Source organism: Parambassis ranga, chromosome 19, assembly GCF_900634625.1.
Source record: "Parambassis ranga chromosome 19, fParRan2.1, whole genome shotgun sequence".
Lineage (NCBI taxonomy): Eukaryota > Metazoa > Chordata > Actinopteri > Ambassidae > Parambassis > Parambassis ranga.
In genome coordinates, this window is record NC_041039.1 from 15,274,369 (window position 1) to 15,290,873 (window position 16,505).

At 40.4% G+C, this 16,505-nt stretch overlaps 1 protein-coding gene across 7 annotated transcripts in view; it reads left to right on the forward strand.

Moving 5' to 3' along the window:
- mef2aa (myocyte enhancer factor 2aa) overlaps nt 1-16,505 on the forward strand; it is a 78,384-nt gene that overhangs the window by 43,219 nt on the left and 18,660 nt on the right. For all 7 annotated transcript variants that reach the window (XM_028430711.1, XM_028430710.1, XM_028430712.1 and 4 more), the window contains one exon: nt 5,711-5,914. In XM_028430711.1, coding sequence (XP_028286512.1) covers nt 5,711-5,914 — 204 coding nt within the window. The remainder of the gene's footprint in view (nt 1-5,710; nt 5,915-16,505) is intronic.

The window sequence follows — 16,505 nt, forward strand, 5'->3', positions numbered from 1 at the left end:
GTGGGCCAATTATCAGTATAACACCTGGCTCTGGGTGGAGTGGAATGATTCCTGGCACATTGGTTGGTATCCACACTCAATGACCTGTGACATGACGGCAGAAAGGAATTGGGGAGAAAATTACATGAAAACAGGTTGTCATCTAATTGCTACAATAGCAAGTTAACTCTTCCAATGAGCCCTTCTTTACAATGCATGTGTTAGGGAAGTCAGGACTTTTTGCACTATTGTCTCACAGAAAAGTGAAGCGAGACACTACTTATTATTAATGTGTCTAGTCTTTGCATCAGATTTTAAATGTGTTACTGTATAATTTGTAGGAAAGTTTATCAGCAGAATGCAGGCAGTTCAGCTCGCATTTAGTTGGTTTTAGCTGGCTCAGCAGAGGATCCTCTCTGACAATAGGCCACTGTGCTAAAATAGTGCTTTGGTATAAAGTGATGTATGCGTGTTTATCTTTCTCTCTCTTTTTTCCCCCTGTGGGCCATGAAGCACACAGTGCCATCTCCCTGGGGCACGCTCCTAACCAAGGGGGAATAGCCATTAGCATATGCTACCCATTGTGAGGAGACAATTTGAATCTACATCTATGCCAATCTGCTGTTAGCTTTCTGTGCTCTTAGCATTTAAATGAAAAAGGTCTGTAAGTGGGTTAATTAGATAGCATTGCTACAAAGGATATCACAGGGACAACCGTGTATGAGCTAAGTAGGCACGGGCTGAGAAGGTTTACGCTACAGGGTGAAATAGGAACCTATAGCTGATGATATAACGAAGCAAATTTGACAAGCAAGAAAGGTAACGATAAAATTATTGTTCCACTGTTCTGCATATGTCGTGTCTGAGTCCCTCTGCAGCTTTTTGTTGCGTCTCTGCAGTGGGGTCTTGCAGAGGTGTACAGAATGAGACATGAAGGCAGCAGGAGTTCTGTCATGCATACTATAAGATTGCTAAGAGCCAGTTTCTCAGCAGTGCCTGCATAAGTGATGGTCCTACATCTTAGCAGCACACAGTCATCAGCCACACTGACTTTGCTGATTGCAAATGAATGCTAGATAACAACCAGACGTCGGCACCGCCCGCAGGATTCTCCTGATTTACTGTATTCACAGTAATTATTACCTTTTGACACAGACAGATATACAAGTTTGATCTTTTTTCCTCTTGTCTGTCTCGTTTTTTACTGATACACACAGAGAGTTTCTTACAGAGCATCAGTGATATTTGGCCTTTATGGACAAAAGTATTTTGTGACTTTGGAGGTTTGGACAAAATAAAAAACAGATCCACTGTGCATATGTAGGATATTTCACCTACATCCCAGAGCAGTTGTCATCATATGGATCTACAGGGGGAATGATGGAGAAATAAAGGTACACATTAGTCCTGTAAGTTAGTGTAGACATTGGTGAAGCCCGGCGAGCAGTGTTAGTGACGTCCTCTGGATGCCATTAAGCAGGCTCACTGGGGGTAATTGTCCAAGTCATTAAAAGTTTGATGATTTTGCTGCTGGGTGGAGGGTTGCCTGCCCTTGCTGTGGCTCATTTTAGATTTTTGCTCTGGTATGTCAGATGCCTGTAGGCACGGAGTAGCTCTCTCTCAGCGACTCTCCAGGGAGCAACACAGCACATACCTCCCATTTATCAGCTTTCACTCTTTCCTGAAGTTCTGAGTGGTCATCATTATTTTTCTGACAGGTGAAGAGCTTGTTGATAGACAATGGAAAGAACAGAGGAAAACTGTTAAAAATGGGAGCCAAGTACGCTGAAGCAGCAAAACAAGGAGTTTACTCCTAGAATGGTTGTAATATTTAAACACGGCAGCAGTAAATGATTAATCATCAGTTATTCTATAGAAAATGTCAGCATTTGATGGCAATTCATTTTCTGATAAGTCAATTATTTCTACCAGCTTTGCCTAAATATTGTTGTTCTTGTAAATACATTTTTTTTTAGATTTAACTGTAATAAACTGAAAACGTTTGTTGATTGGATTAATCTTGTTATTGTTGGTATTGATTAGAGATATTTTTAGGAAGACTACTGTTAACTAGCATGCCATTCTCTCCACTAAACAGGCTCAGTCATGGCTACTGTAGGTTTCAAGGTCAATCCCACCCACAGGATGAGGCCTTTGCACCCTCACTTGTCCACATGGGGATCCTGGGGCTGTCCTTCTCCCAGAGAGAGCTGATCCAGGCAGACAGTCACGGTGGCCCTGGCTTGTCTCCCAAGCCTACACACTCTGGCACTGTGGAGCCAGGGCAGCAGCCACAGGGCCCGGGTCACTCTGCCAGCTGGTGCCAGACCTCACTGTCTCTCAAGCAGGCTTCCATGTCTGCCATGGGCGCCATCAGAGGTGACATGAGGTTCTAATAAGGCTGCTAGCTCCTCACCCCTCTGAAGGTGTTAGTGACTCGGGCATCTCCTGCCATGCCCCTGTCACAGCTGCACTCTCAGTCCCAGATGTCTTGTTTGTCATCTTGGCACCTCTGCCTGAGGACAGACATTGATAGACCCTTTGATTGACACATCAACTCTATGTGACTGTGTGTGTGTCGGGGTCTGTTGTAGCATATGTTGTTATATGCTACACAAATTTCTGTGGCAGGGTCTCTCTAGTGGAGGATACAAACAATATAACAACAACTCACTGTAGCAGTAGAAGTGTGGCTCACAGACACTTACTGTTTGTGCATATATTTAATTTGCATATATATCAGGACACACATAGATAGAAATTAACCTGCAATCTATTCATCTGCTCTGTGAATATATTAGTTGAACCTCAGTTTTGCCTCAGAGTGAATTTGCTTGTTTCCGTTTATGTAAAATTTCTCTCAAGTATAATTTTGTCAATCCCACAAAATGAAGATTCCAATCAGTGACTACTTCTATTTAGGCAAATGGGGTAAATCTGCTCTGTTGCTTTGGGATAAATTGCACACTTCTCTCTGCTGTAGCACCACTGTAATTTCATTTTTTTTTCTTAAAAAATACCAATTTAGATACCTTGTCAGCTTGCAAACATGTAAAACTTTAACCAAGTACAAAAGATATGCTTATAAGAACTGAATTACCAAGCTCAATTAAAGCTCTCTAAAAAAAATCAGGTTATGGTGGTGGGGCCCTTAGGAAGAAAGTTGGAAATGCAGAGAAAGTGTGAGTTGAGAGCACAATTACCACCTCATCTTGACATTGTGAGAGTTTCTTAAAAGGTCAGAGAGTTTCCAGCCTGGCACAGTCTAAATAAAATGCTGGTATAGTCGCTGATCTGTCGGGCATTGTGTGAGCTGTTATAATGACCTTATCAAAAGCAGAGAAAGTTTAAACAGGACTTTTATTCTGTTTTTTTTATCCTGACATTTGATTCCTCAGAACAGCTGTACGATGCAGTGGTACAGTGTGCAGTAGCTTTACAATACTGAGGCTAATCCTGTCATTGTGAATTACATGAATTAGTCAGGGAGCTAGACTACATGTGTACCACGTCTTACTATGGCAGCGACTCGAATTTTAAAAACCACACTGAGTGACTCTGTGGGTGTCTTTGACTTGGTGAAACATAGGAAAGCTTTGCCAGTGAACCTCCCACTTGACCTCAAGGATGTCTGTGGTTTTCCACTGTCGCACCAGTCACCCCAGACAAGATGGGGGTGGATAGAGGTTATATTTGTGAATGTTGCTCCTTGTGCTTCAAGCTTTATTGTGTCATGACTTATAACATTAAGCTAGACTTTAAAATCCTAACAAACGAAGAAAAATAGGACAAATTGGCGCAGCATAACCTGGCTGTGTAAGTACGGAAGAGTAATGTCATTGTCACCTTTAATGGCACTCTGAGCAAGAAGCTGGCTTTTATAGAGGTGATGTGTCTGTGGCTGGGGCAAAGACCTAGTCTCACTGCTGCTGCTGCTGCTGCTGCTGCTGAGGTTGAAATGAACCGGTGCCTGGGTCAGCAGCCCTGCACTCAGCACTCTGCCATGCATCCAGGTGGAACAAAGTCCTCACTCAGCGTCTCATCCTAGGCTTCCTGCTGAAAGGTGACATCTCCATGGCTTAACAGCCACATTCATCTGCTAAAGAGCATACAATTTGTTAATCGTTTTCCCACATGACAGTCCCTGCTTTCCAGATGGTTAGGCAAACAAACAAATATGCAAGCAGGTGAATGAGCAAGTGGGCAGCTGTGGTTGTTCAGACAGAGGAGACTAGTATCAGGTGGTTCGATCTGCAGGTGGTCCAAAACAAAAATTGATGCTGGAGACTGGTCGGAGCATATCTTCTGGTCTGCCCCATGCTGTGGTCCACCTTGAAGAAAGGACCAAAATACACAATGTCTTTTCTGCTCAGCCTAAGTTTCAACATGACTTTATGTGAATAAACCTGTAATTTCTTCTAGTCTTTCCTGGCATTTGCTTGATTATGTGAGCCACATGAGTCTGATTGACATTAGTACATTGAATAGGAAATGACTCAAGTATAGGCTGTTCTATGTCTAGAACAGGAATAATAGTCCTGTGTAATTACCTGTAGTGTGAAAGATTTGAAATTCATTTATCACAGTTGGAGTGACCCCACTGCCTGAGTGGTTACACATACACTATGCAACACATAGGCTTATACTGCATTATGCCAGTTAAAATGAGGGTATAGCCGCAAGCTGCGACCAATTAAAGTTGAACAAAGCCAGCTCATCTGCTCAACTCTCTTAGTAGGTCAGTGAAACTGATGGAGAATACAGATCCATACACTCCTCTGTAGCTTCAAGCACAGATTTTACAAGCACATGTGGTATAATACACATTTGACAAGACACATGCACTCATAAAAATAGAATTTTAAACTGATTTCTTTACACAGCGAAAACAAGTAGACAAAGCAGCCATATTGCTGTCCTTGTTTTTAGTTTGAGAAATGAGTGTAGCTTACTGTAAAGAGGTGGTGTAACATAATGACATATGTGAATGGGTCTGAGGCGACCACAGAGACAGAGCTGCAGAAATGCAGGACAGAAAGTCACTTTGCAGAGAGGGTTGCGTTACCACTGGAGTGATGTATGACCCGAAGTCCCATCAGGGGCTCATGTTACAAGGCTTATGCTGCCCTACAGAGATAACTTTCCGTATATGGAGTCAGGGGCTACAGTAATGTATGGACCCCTGTTGTTGCCAAATCTCTGACTCAGCTTGCTGGCTCGTGCCTCTGACCCTGACCTCTGGCCTGCTAACTGGACAATTTAAATGCACTATGTTATCAGAATATTGCAAAAGGCAGAATTATCTTGTTGTCCTCTGTTAAAAATTTTTCATGGCAGCATTGTTTTTGTTATATTGGAAGCAATTTATGTCTTGCACTACACTCCACATATGTACACTGCTGGAAAAATAAAGTTGGAATAATTTAGTTTTCAGACACGTTTTTTCTTCCTATTTAATATTCACTGTGATATGTTTGAAGGAGATGGATCAGATAAGATATACACTTTATCTGTCAAGAATAAATCACATTGTCACAATCATTTCATTAGACAAAGTAAAACATCGGTGTATCAGTGTATTATTAAAGGTATTTTTGAGCTTGTGATTCCCTTGTATCATTATAAAGTCACATTAAAACAAATATAGGTTTACAAATGTATGCTTTGTCCTCTGTGTCCATTTTTAATTTCCCTGTATAATTGGCTGTGTTTTTTTCTGTGTGTTTCTCAGGTTACTTTCACAAAGAGGAAGTTTGGCTTGATGAAAAAGGCCTACGAGCTGAGCGTACTATGTGACTGTGAGATAGCCCTCATCATTTTCAACAGTTCTAACAAACTGTTCCAGTACGCCAGCACAGACATGGACAAAGTGTTGCTGAAATACACAGAGTACAACGAGCCCCATGAGAGTAGAACCAACTCTGACATCGTAGAGGTGAGTAAATGTTGCTTTCTTACTTTGTGTTAGTGAACTTCTATTTAGCCTCACAGTGATCATGAGATTTAGGCTAACTGAATTATTTCAGTATATTTATTCTGCAACAACAGTTGGCTTTCTTAGTAAATACTCCTAAAGTAAAGCTTCAGACATACCAAAGGAACAAGTAACAGTTTCCTTCTCATCACCATTCTGATAGGGCACAGGAGGCCTGCACTCCCTGATAAGTTCAGCTTCCCTTGTGCCCATCAACTGACGTGGAAAACCTATCTCTACACACGGATGCACACAGTAGCTGCTGTCCACTGGGGCTGACCTTGTTTCCCATAGATATCTTACCTGTAGGGCATAGTTCTCCGGTTACTCCTCAGTACACACTTTTAGCTATTGCTGCAGTGTTATAGTGAAAATACAGCATTTAGTGCATTCCATACAGCTCCATAAAACTCAACAAGCACTTGGGTTTCCTGGCAGCTCCTGCATGCCCAGCGACTAGCGGAAGAGTAAGCCACTTGTTATGCCAGCATACAAAATTGTCAGCCAAAAGTGTAAAAGCCAAAGTAAATGAGAATGATTAGGGATGCATCCTGTTCCAAACATCTTGCTCTGGCACACGTCTGGTTTCTCGGTTTATTCAAGATCTGCTTTAGGAGGCTGGTATCTTCATTCTGACTAGATGAAAGCACACACAATGTATGTTAATGCCTATTGATGAAATCTTAACTCTCAGTATCAAGTTGCCCATTAATTTCTCTTGCTATTATTTTAAATACGTTTAGATGATCTTTTTTTTGCAGTAATTCACACTTTGTTTTTTACTGCCACCTGCCCACTAAAAACATACAGCGATTTTTTTATTGCTGTTGCACAATTATGAGACATCAAGAGTTTAGTATGGGTGAAAAAAAACTAACAAAAAAAACAAGAATCCTGGCTTTGAAAAGACGTTCACTGGTGGAATTAGTGAAATTACATGCAGCATAAAGGAGTCAGCTGTGGCCCATTATCTTTTATTTATGCTGCTACTGCTAGTGAATTACCTGCTTGGCAGAGCTGCTGCACAAGGAGTGTTTTGGCATCCAGCAGACTCATGCAGTCATTCCTCCATCAGGGGCCCTCAGAGCAGAGTAGGAGCTTACCTGCATAAAAAATACATGGACACATTCCTTACATAACAGTGACCACACGTTTGTTTTTTTTCTGTGACTCTGGAAGCAGTTTTATTGTATACTAGAGACACTCGGAGCTGTGGGGTTATTACTGCCAATCAGTTAGGTAGAGTTGTTCCACACATAACTGTATCTGTTGTCTGCTGATGTGTGGTTAGCTTAAACAGCATGGTGAAACTGGAATGTACATCGCGCATATTGCTGCACCAGTGCTCCGGTGCTCCGGTGCTGATTGGCTGTTCTCAAGGAAGCTGCGGCTCTGTACAAAAGGGGAGAACAAGCCACTGTTGTCCCAGCTCATTCGGCCAGCATCTTTGCAGCTATGCACAAATCCCCCCTTTTGCCTGCTAGCTATGTGGTTGATGTTCAGAAGTGAAGCAGAGCTGAAGTAACCAGTGCAGTCCACTTCACAACATCACCCATTATTCACCAGAGAGAAGGGTATTGGAGGTAGCTGATGGTCTGTGGAAGCGATGATATGATCATATTTCAGGAGAAATCCATATGGCATCTGTGACTGCCTGTATTGGTGAGCATGCTTTGTGCTTCTCCGCAGCTGCAGAGATGCTTGTACACGACATGGAGCAGCTGATGCATTTGTAATGATGGGAAGAATCCACCCCTCCCTCATTTATCTAGTGAAATTGGCCTCACATGAGGACACTTACAGTGGACACTTATCTAAATTTTTAAATTACGTTAAATCAATCTTTGCCAGGCAAACAAGCATGTGCGCATTTTGTCCAGGTTGGGAGGCAAGAAAAATTACTCTCCCACTTTTCATTGGTGAGCTCTTTCCGTGTGAGAAACTAAATCAAAGGTCACATTCCTGCTCAGTAGTACCATCTGTAGATAAAGGCTGAGCTGTGCAGTGTGGGAGAACAGTCTCCATGTTTTCCACAGATGGATGCATGCCTTGGCCACAGTTTGATAACCCAGTGGAGGGCTGTGGACTTTGTCTGAAACTTGGCTCAGAGTCCAAAGCAGAGCAGTAGGCTCAGATTTTTTCCTGTGTGTATTCGTGTGTGGGTTTGTGTGTGTCTGCATGTGTTAACCTTACCAACACTCCAGGTGACAGGTGAGCTGTCGTGTAACAATTTCCTTTTATGCATTCACCTTTGTGTGTCAGACAAAACTTCATTTTTATAAAAATTACACAAAAGAATACTGGTAATTGCCCTTAGATTAATAAAAAATAGTCTTAAAAAACATTTTTCAATTGGCTTACTTTGAGAAGCAGCAAAATTCTGTTGAGATCTATGGCAACAGTCCGTACGTTCATATGTGACTGAAAGACAATGCTCCAGCGTCCTGGAGCTACTGGCAGTTTAGGTTTGGTGACAACACATAAGTGTAATTGGATTTCGTGGAAGTCGTGAACATGATAGACGGATACAAGTGTAGTTTGAGGAAAGCTGCTCTTTCTAACACAGTTTCCAAAGATGACTTCCCAGATGGTTCTGTGCAACAAACCATCTGGTGCGTCAGGTTACCATAGGACTGCTGGTCAGTAAGACAAATTATTTTTTCATATGAATTTAATTTGTTGCGGACAACAAAGCATGTAGCATTTGTCAGTTTTAAAGATAAAGGCAATAAGTCTGTTGGAAAACTGCCTGTGAAAGTGCCTTATTAGAAAGACACTGCCCCAAATTTGCTCTCAACATGTCCAGACGTGCTGTGCTTTTCACCTCTTTTAATGCATGTCTTGAATCCAAGGTGACAGCCACATCGGTGTTGGTGATGTATGTAGTGCATTCTCTGAAATAGGTTCTGGTGTGGTCCACTGAAAAGGATGGGACTGGGTCTGTTTAACTAAGGCCACCTTTTGTGCAGTGACTTCCTTAGAATCATCCATATACAGTTTGGAAATGTGCTTTCTAATATAGTAGTAAACTGAGCAGAGTATTCATAAGTGAAGGTTTTATAGTGTTGCCTCTATTGTATTACTTATTGAATTCTGTTTATACCACAAATGAAAAAGCGGGCGCTAGTCATTAGATTAATCTAATAATATTTAGTCTTACGCCCCTCTCCGCTTGTGGAGCTAATGAGATTTTGCTAATGCTCCACTATAACCTCACACTGTTCTCAAGCACACAGAAAGATCTCTGTGTCTCCAGGAGAGACCTCAAAATAAGGCTGTAACTTCACAGGCATCACTTGGCTTCTATTTGCCCCTCTCTTTTTAAGTGATTCAGTACAATTAAGGTACAGCGTAAAGAGTATTAATCAGGTTTGTAGGCACACGGAACCAACATTAAGTTGACTTTTAATTGTAATCTCATAAAATCAAGGTTGTGAATAAGCTTAACTCAATTTAGGCGTTGCAGTGTTGGTAAAATACCAAAGCCTGTTGAATATATGGACTGTGCTGCATGCAAAGAGTCACTCCTTTTTATTCCTTTCACCCTGATGATTTGTGAAAGTAAACATCTCAGGATCATTCATAGGGAAATTGTGCTTATCGTACTTATAATAATAATAATAAAGAAGAGTGGCCATTGTTATTGTGACTGTGGAAAAACTGACTATTTATGAAGGAACAGTGCCTGTCTCACAAGACCACCGCAGTGAGAGAAAATGAGCATAAAATTATCCTCTCATTTCTATTAGGTTAGATTTTATGATCACTGTCAACCTTTATAAATGGAGGTGCATTAATAAGATATGTAAATGTTGACCATTATTGAATGTCAGGCTCAGTGTTTTCATCTGAATTGGGGTCTGTTTTGTTTGCCAGACCTTGCAGCAACAAAAGCTGTGCACACATTCAGCAAAACTACAGGTCAATGTACACATCCTTCATTCTGAAACTTATTTATATATATATATACATATATATATATATATATGTATACATATATATATATATATATGTATACATATATATATATATATATATATATATATATATGTTATATTGGTTATGGAATGAATTCTTTAAAAAGCTTCGGGCTGAATGGGCACAAGTAGTTTCAGACAGGGGGGATATTTATGTTCGTCAATCAAAGGCTGAGCAGTGATTAAGGCTCATTTCTATCTTAATGAATGCAAATTGGCACATCTGCTATGGTGGTCTAGCTGTCCAGACTCTTCAATTAGCATGATTGATCAATTATCCTCCTGCTGGTGGCTCATTGGAAATGGAGGCTTGGGGGCGGGGGGGCTAGGAAGAGAGATGAAAGAGCATGAGAAAAAAAATGAACAGAAAATGGTACAAAACCTGCATTCAAGGAATGCTTGGTATGATTATTTATGATGTATTTCATATCATTAGAGGACTAGTGCAATTTTACTGAAAGAAGGCTCTTTTCCTAAAATAGACGGTGAGCAGTTCAACAGCTTTAATTTTATGTTCGGGCAAGTTTTTACCTTTTTTTTGTTTTTTTTTACAAAATTGATGTCTAGATTAAACAAAAGTAATATTACTTCAATGTTGTTTGACAGGCTGTTGCTCGGGCTTATTCTTCATTTGTTTTGTGTGTTGGCATTTTGGTCATTTTTACATGAACACAGTCATTTTAAGCTTTTTTTTTTTATCAGCAGAATTTCCAATCAAATATTTATGAGACAAAAAAGCTTCATCCTTGCAAATGAAATAGATCAGTACTCAGTCAACTCTGAAGTCTGTCTGGGATTATGTGGCTGTGCTGTTTATTTGTGTTGGTTTTAACAGTAGGAACTCAGAATACCAAAGTACCAGAGGAAGATTGTGTATTATAATTGTGCCATACATTAACCAGTGGTTTTACTGCATATCTTACCAGTTACATTTAATTTCTGTTAATGCTCAGCAGTCATGGTATTAGAACCCACACTGTGTGTCATGTTGTTTACAATTGATCTTAAATAGTTTTTAACCGCTGTGTATTGATTTTGAAATTAATGGAACTTCATAAACTGAAACCCTCCATCATGCTTTGGAAGATCATTAGTGGTAATGCATGGCAATCTACATGATTTGTTAATGAGCTAAAAACAGTTATACAGTTCCCTCTCCATTAACAGTGACAGTGATAATTGCCTCAACACACTGTTTTATTACTTCCATATACTGTAGGGAAAGTAAATTATTATTATTATTTTAAACACTTAGCAGCAAATTATTTATTAATCTTTTGTGATTTTTTTATTTTTCATTTAAAAAACCTTTGACCTTTTCACAATTGTCACAGTACACATACAGGAATTCACTCACATTATATTGAGGGTTAGTAGTTCAGATAATCACCATTATATAGGACATTTGTTCGTTGTCTCCTGCACTGCTGTGTGCTTCTACTGCTATTTTCTATCTTTGTTTATTCTAAAGAAATTGACATTGCACCACTTCCTTGCCAACAGTGTATTTTTCTCTGGAAAGACCAGTCTCACTACCTGTTTGTGAGCCCATTTGACCCATGTGTTGTTGTTGAGCAAAAGTTTAAACAAGGCAGCTGCTCAGTGTGTTTGTCTATATACAAGAAGATAACAATCTGTGTTTTAAAAGTAAGTCATCTGAGTTTAGGGTTTCTTGTCCTTCCTTTGACCTTTGAACTGTCCTCTGGTCCTCTCTGTGCTGCAGTGTCTGCCTATCACCTTTAATGATCAGCCAACACAGATGTCTGTCATTTTCTGGTGTGTTTACAGTGGCTTGTCTACAGTCCACAACATAAAATAAATCAATAACATTTGCCAATTGCATCTATAATTTGAAAAAAAAATGAAAAGAAGAAAAGCAATAAAAAAGTTCTCTGAGAATAAATGACTTCATTGTCAGGTGTCTATAATGCTTTATCCTGACTCTCTCTCACTGGCTGCTCTATCATCATCCTCCTCATCATCATCATTGCTGCAGAGCTCACAGCAGCAATGATGAGATATCCCCTTTAAGCTAAATCAAATATCATGGCTGTTGACATAGATTTATTGAGTTGATGTTGATTTTTTTTCAGCGCTTTTCAATATATGTGAAATTTTCAGCCAGCTCATTTTTAATATTACAGAAAAAAGAATATGTGCACTTTTGGGCTTCTATGATTTATTGGAATGATATTAAAATTATTTTTCTGCACTTTTAATAACTGTAGGCCACATACTATACAGTATTACTGATTACTGTGCTGCTATTATTAACTTTTTTTGTTTTTAATTGCTTTTATAGTTGTAATCTTTGTGTCTTAAGTGTGTATACATTAACCCTGTCAGTCAATGTGTTGTCTCTGGAGAGGACAATAACCTAACAGCATAGGCAGTCATTAATCAGTGTTACTTTAAGTCCTTTTACTGACTTGTCACGCACAAGACGACTTCCTATTTTGTGTATCCACAGTAGTGTTTTGTGTACCTGAGAACAAACACTTGACCTCTGAGCCTGTGTTTCAGACCCGGTCAGCTCTCCAGCTAACTTCTGTTGCTTGTCAAAACAAATACACTGACTGTTTATACAGTACCAGCATCTATTGTAGGACTAGTGCAGTAGGACAAGATAAAAATATGTCACAAATGTTACATTACAAATAAACCTCATATTATATTGTGGTGTCATGTGTACCGGTAGTTTAATTTTATCAGTTAAGATAAGGTTGTGTAAACACTAGTTCATTTCTTTTTGCTTGGTCTCTTCATGTTGGTATTTCTCGTGGAGTAATCAGGTGAGAAAAATCTGAAAAGTCTCCTCCTGCCACAGCGAGCAGTATTAATGGTTCTGTTGCGAGCAACATGCTGGGTTTTCAAAGTGCCCCTTTTTATAGGACAAGGACTCCTTTTCCTCTGGGCTTTTAGTGAAAAAAAGGTCACCAGTCTTCTTTTGTAGTTTTCAGAGTGTAATAAAACAGTTGAGGTAATGTTCATGCGAGTGTTTCTATGGACTACTCATGTAACATGTGTCCTGTTCCATGGAACAGATTCTCTTCACAGTAATTATTCCTGATGGCAAAATAATAACCTTTGATTTTTAAAATCTAGTGTGATTATGGGAACTAAAGTGGCCATAACGGCACTATTCCTGCTCTTTATGTGAGGTTCTGTCCTGTAGGGCTATACAGGAGGTTTCTTTTGAATTGCTGAATGGCTTGACTCCATTATCAAGTACTGTGCATTTTAAATCCATCATGTACTTCTTCTCATTGTTTTATTATTATTTGTGCTGTGTGTGTCTCTGTGTGTGTGATGCTTGTTACCAGGTTACTGCTAAGAGATTTTTGCTTTTGGCACATGTCGTGCTTCATTGACGTCAGAGCTTTTTCTCCAGCCTCTCAACTACGTTGCATATGTCTCATTTCAAACTGAGGGTCTCTTAGAGAGCATATAATGAAAAAAGACACAACAACAAACACCACAAGCCATAGTACCTCTTTTCCAGCAACTCTAATGAGCTAATGCTCTTGAGCTTAAAATTAGATATGCTCAATCTCAAAATCTGGAACTAAAAACACTTCAGTTTATTTGAAAAGAGAAAAAAAGGTACAAGTTTTAAACAGAAAAACTAATTGTTCTGTTACAGAAAGACATCTTTGTTTGCAGATTCTATTCAGATCTCTTGATAGTTTGTCAGTTGAAGATTTTTGCAACATCAAACTTAAAGGGAGGGTTTGACGCTGTGAATATATGATATTTGTTAACCTTATCGAGCAGATGATACTGTATTTTCTTTTGCCAAAACCGTTTTTCTCTTTTATGCACCAGCATAGTACGTTTTTTTGATAACTTAGCCCAACAACCAAACAAACACAACCCTGTTGTAAGTGCTTTAGACCATTTAGTGCCACAGTTATGGAATAACAATAAATGAGCAGCTAGTTGGCCTGCTCAGCTAGTGTCTTTCTTTGGTAGACACTTTGCTAACAAACAACAGTGACAAGGAGGGACCTTCAGGGCGAACAACGTTATGTCCTCCCCAATGATGTGGGTGATGATATATGATATGATATATTCATTAAACTTGACCAAAGTGTATGGGCCTAGTCCACCTTTATCTAAATGAAGTAACAACACGATTAAACTGTCCATGACATGAACAACATGTTGCATGTCATATGACAATGCATGTGTCAACACACCTGCCACAAACGGATTTTTGAACCACATGAAATAGGTCATACTTTGAGCTGGCCTAATTTGGTTTGATCTAGTTGCAGAGTATCGTGAGACTAGTTATATGCTAAATATTATTAAAACCACAAACGATGAATCCACCTTACATGTTCTTGGATGACCTTGCTGTGTGGCTGAAATGAGACCTTGCTTTCGTGCACAACAGCTTCTGTGAGTTGGATCGTGCAACAATCTGCTTGCCCTTGTGCCCCCCTCCTCCTACAGCGCATGCTGTGCGGCCAACCCCTCCTGCCCAGGGGCGAGGACAGAGCAAAGCCTGCTGGGATAGGGAGTAGTGTGTGAGGGGGGGGCAGATTTGCTGGCACCATGCCACCTTCCCCCGACTGCCTGGCCTGACTGGGGGCAAAGAGGGAGGCTGCTGTGTCTCAGATTGATGAGGACAGGTCTGTGGTCTGGGTATAGAGTGTTGCAGAACAGACGTCCTGCTGGCACATCCTGCCCTCTGTGCCGCACGCCCCCCAGCCCTCCGTACTCGCCTTATCGGAACTCCTAATTGTCCTTATGAATATTTTAGAGGCGAGCAGGAATGGGAGTTCAGGGTTGGGGGTATGGTTTCAACGGCCCTGACAGCTAATGATCCACTCAGTGACCAGAGAAAGGGGAAGATGGAGAGACAGTGAAACAGTTAGAAAGATTTCTCTATAACTTGTATGTTTTATTAGGTTTCAATGTGTGCCACCTTCTCTTTAGGTGGAACCGTGTGTGTGCTTGAACTCTTTTAAATCTGTAGATAATCATGACATTGGTTTGCCTTTATCCTCAATTTGTAGTTCAATTCCCTCTTGTCTATACTGAAAATAAAAGGGTCCTCTGATTGAGACTGTTCTCTCTGACTGTGGCAGCTAATAGCTTTGTCACATCAGTCATTCACCACAGTCTCAGAGCAGAAAGCTCTGATGGGACTGCTCACTGCACAGCAATTACCTCTTATTCAGTAGAATCAGTGGACTATATTATATTGAGAATCTAGTCTGACAAATGCAGGTGTGCATTTGAAGTATATGATATAAAATATCTATATATGGGTTAAATTTAGCAAGCATGACTCACTCATAACTTTGAGGTCTTCATTCAATGAGGCCTTTCATTGTCACTGTAGTGTCAGGTGGGATTAAAACGTACCATGTATGTAGTTTTTTTTTTGTTTAACAGCTGCAAAAGAACAATATAGAAATGTAGACATTCCCGCCTCCCCCCCAAAATGCTCTTCCTGTCCACTGAGCAACCAGACAATGGAGTGTGCTAAAGGAAGGACATGAATCCAGCCACATATCCTGATATCAGTCTACTCTGTGATGTGAACTGGTCATAAGATTAAACAAGATATGTCTGGGAATTACAGAGGTCTCTTTATCTAATGACACCCTCGATCTCCACTCACAGTATGTGGCGGGAAATGTGGTAAGATTGATTCTTACATGACAGTGTACACATAAGATACATAAGATAGTGCTGGACCTTGCCATACAGTCGCCTAAAAAAGACCCAACCAAAAGAAGCTTTTATTCGCCTCAAGTAAAGACTGCAACACCATAGGGGGAAAAAGGGAACATGACAGTGGTGAAAATCTCTTAAGATGTTATATAAGAGCAGAAATATTCCTTACCAGATAAAAGCCTTCCTATCAGCCACCTCCCCATGCTGATTTCCTAGTGTGTTCACACTCAAAGAAGCCCTTTGATAAGCACATTAGATGGAACGGGCTGGACACAATGGTGATGTCATGAGGATTAGCACGCTACCTTGCTTAGTGTAGCAGCGCTCACAAGGGCTAATTCACATCACTGCAGGGCGAGAGGGACAAGGGGACCTGGCTGAAATGAGGTGAGGGGAGGCTGCTGCACAACAGACGGCTAAAATATAGCCTCTGTGTATTTTAAGAAAGGTTGGATGAAACACAGATTAAACATTCATGATGTTCTCCAGTTTGTTACATTACAAGCTGTCTTGCCATCAAAGAGGGGCTGTATCAGAGCTGTGTGTGCACCAGTCATAGGTCATGTGGTGCTCTGCTAATACTGAAAGCTACTTTCAGTATAGCCTTTTGCTGTGATTCAGGCACAAAGGAAGCAGCTACAGAAACAGCCTCTTCATGCCCTCCTTTCAGCCATCTCCCCCACAATTTTGAAGTTCAAGCTTTTATACCTAACCACTATCTTTCTCCTTTCACCCTGCCTTCTATTCATGTACAGTACCTTACTGTACATGAATAAGTTAAATGTGGAGAGGCGCTCTTGACACAAGAGAGGGAGAACATCAGAATGAAATGGTTTTCCAAGACTCACAGCAGCAGAGTAAATTGCTTGGGCCCATTTCACTGA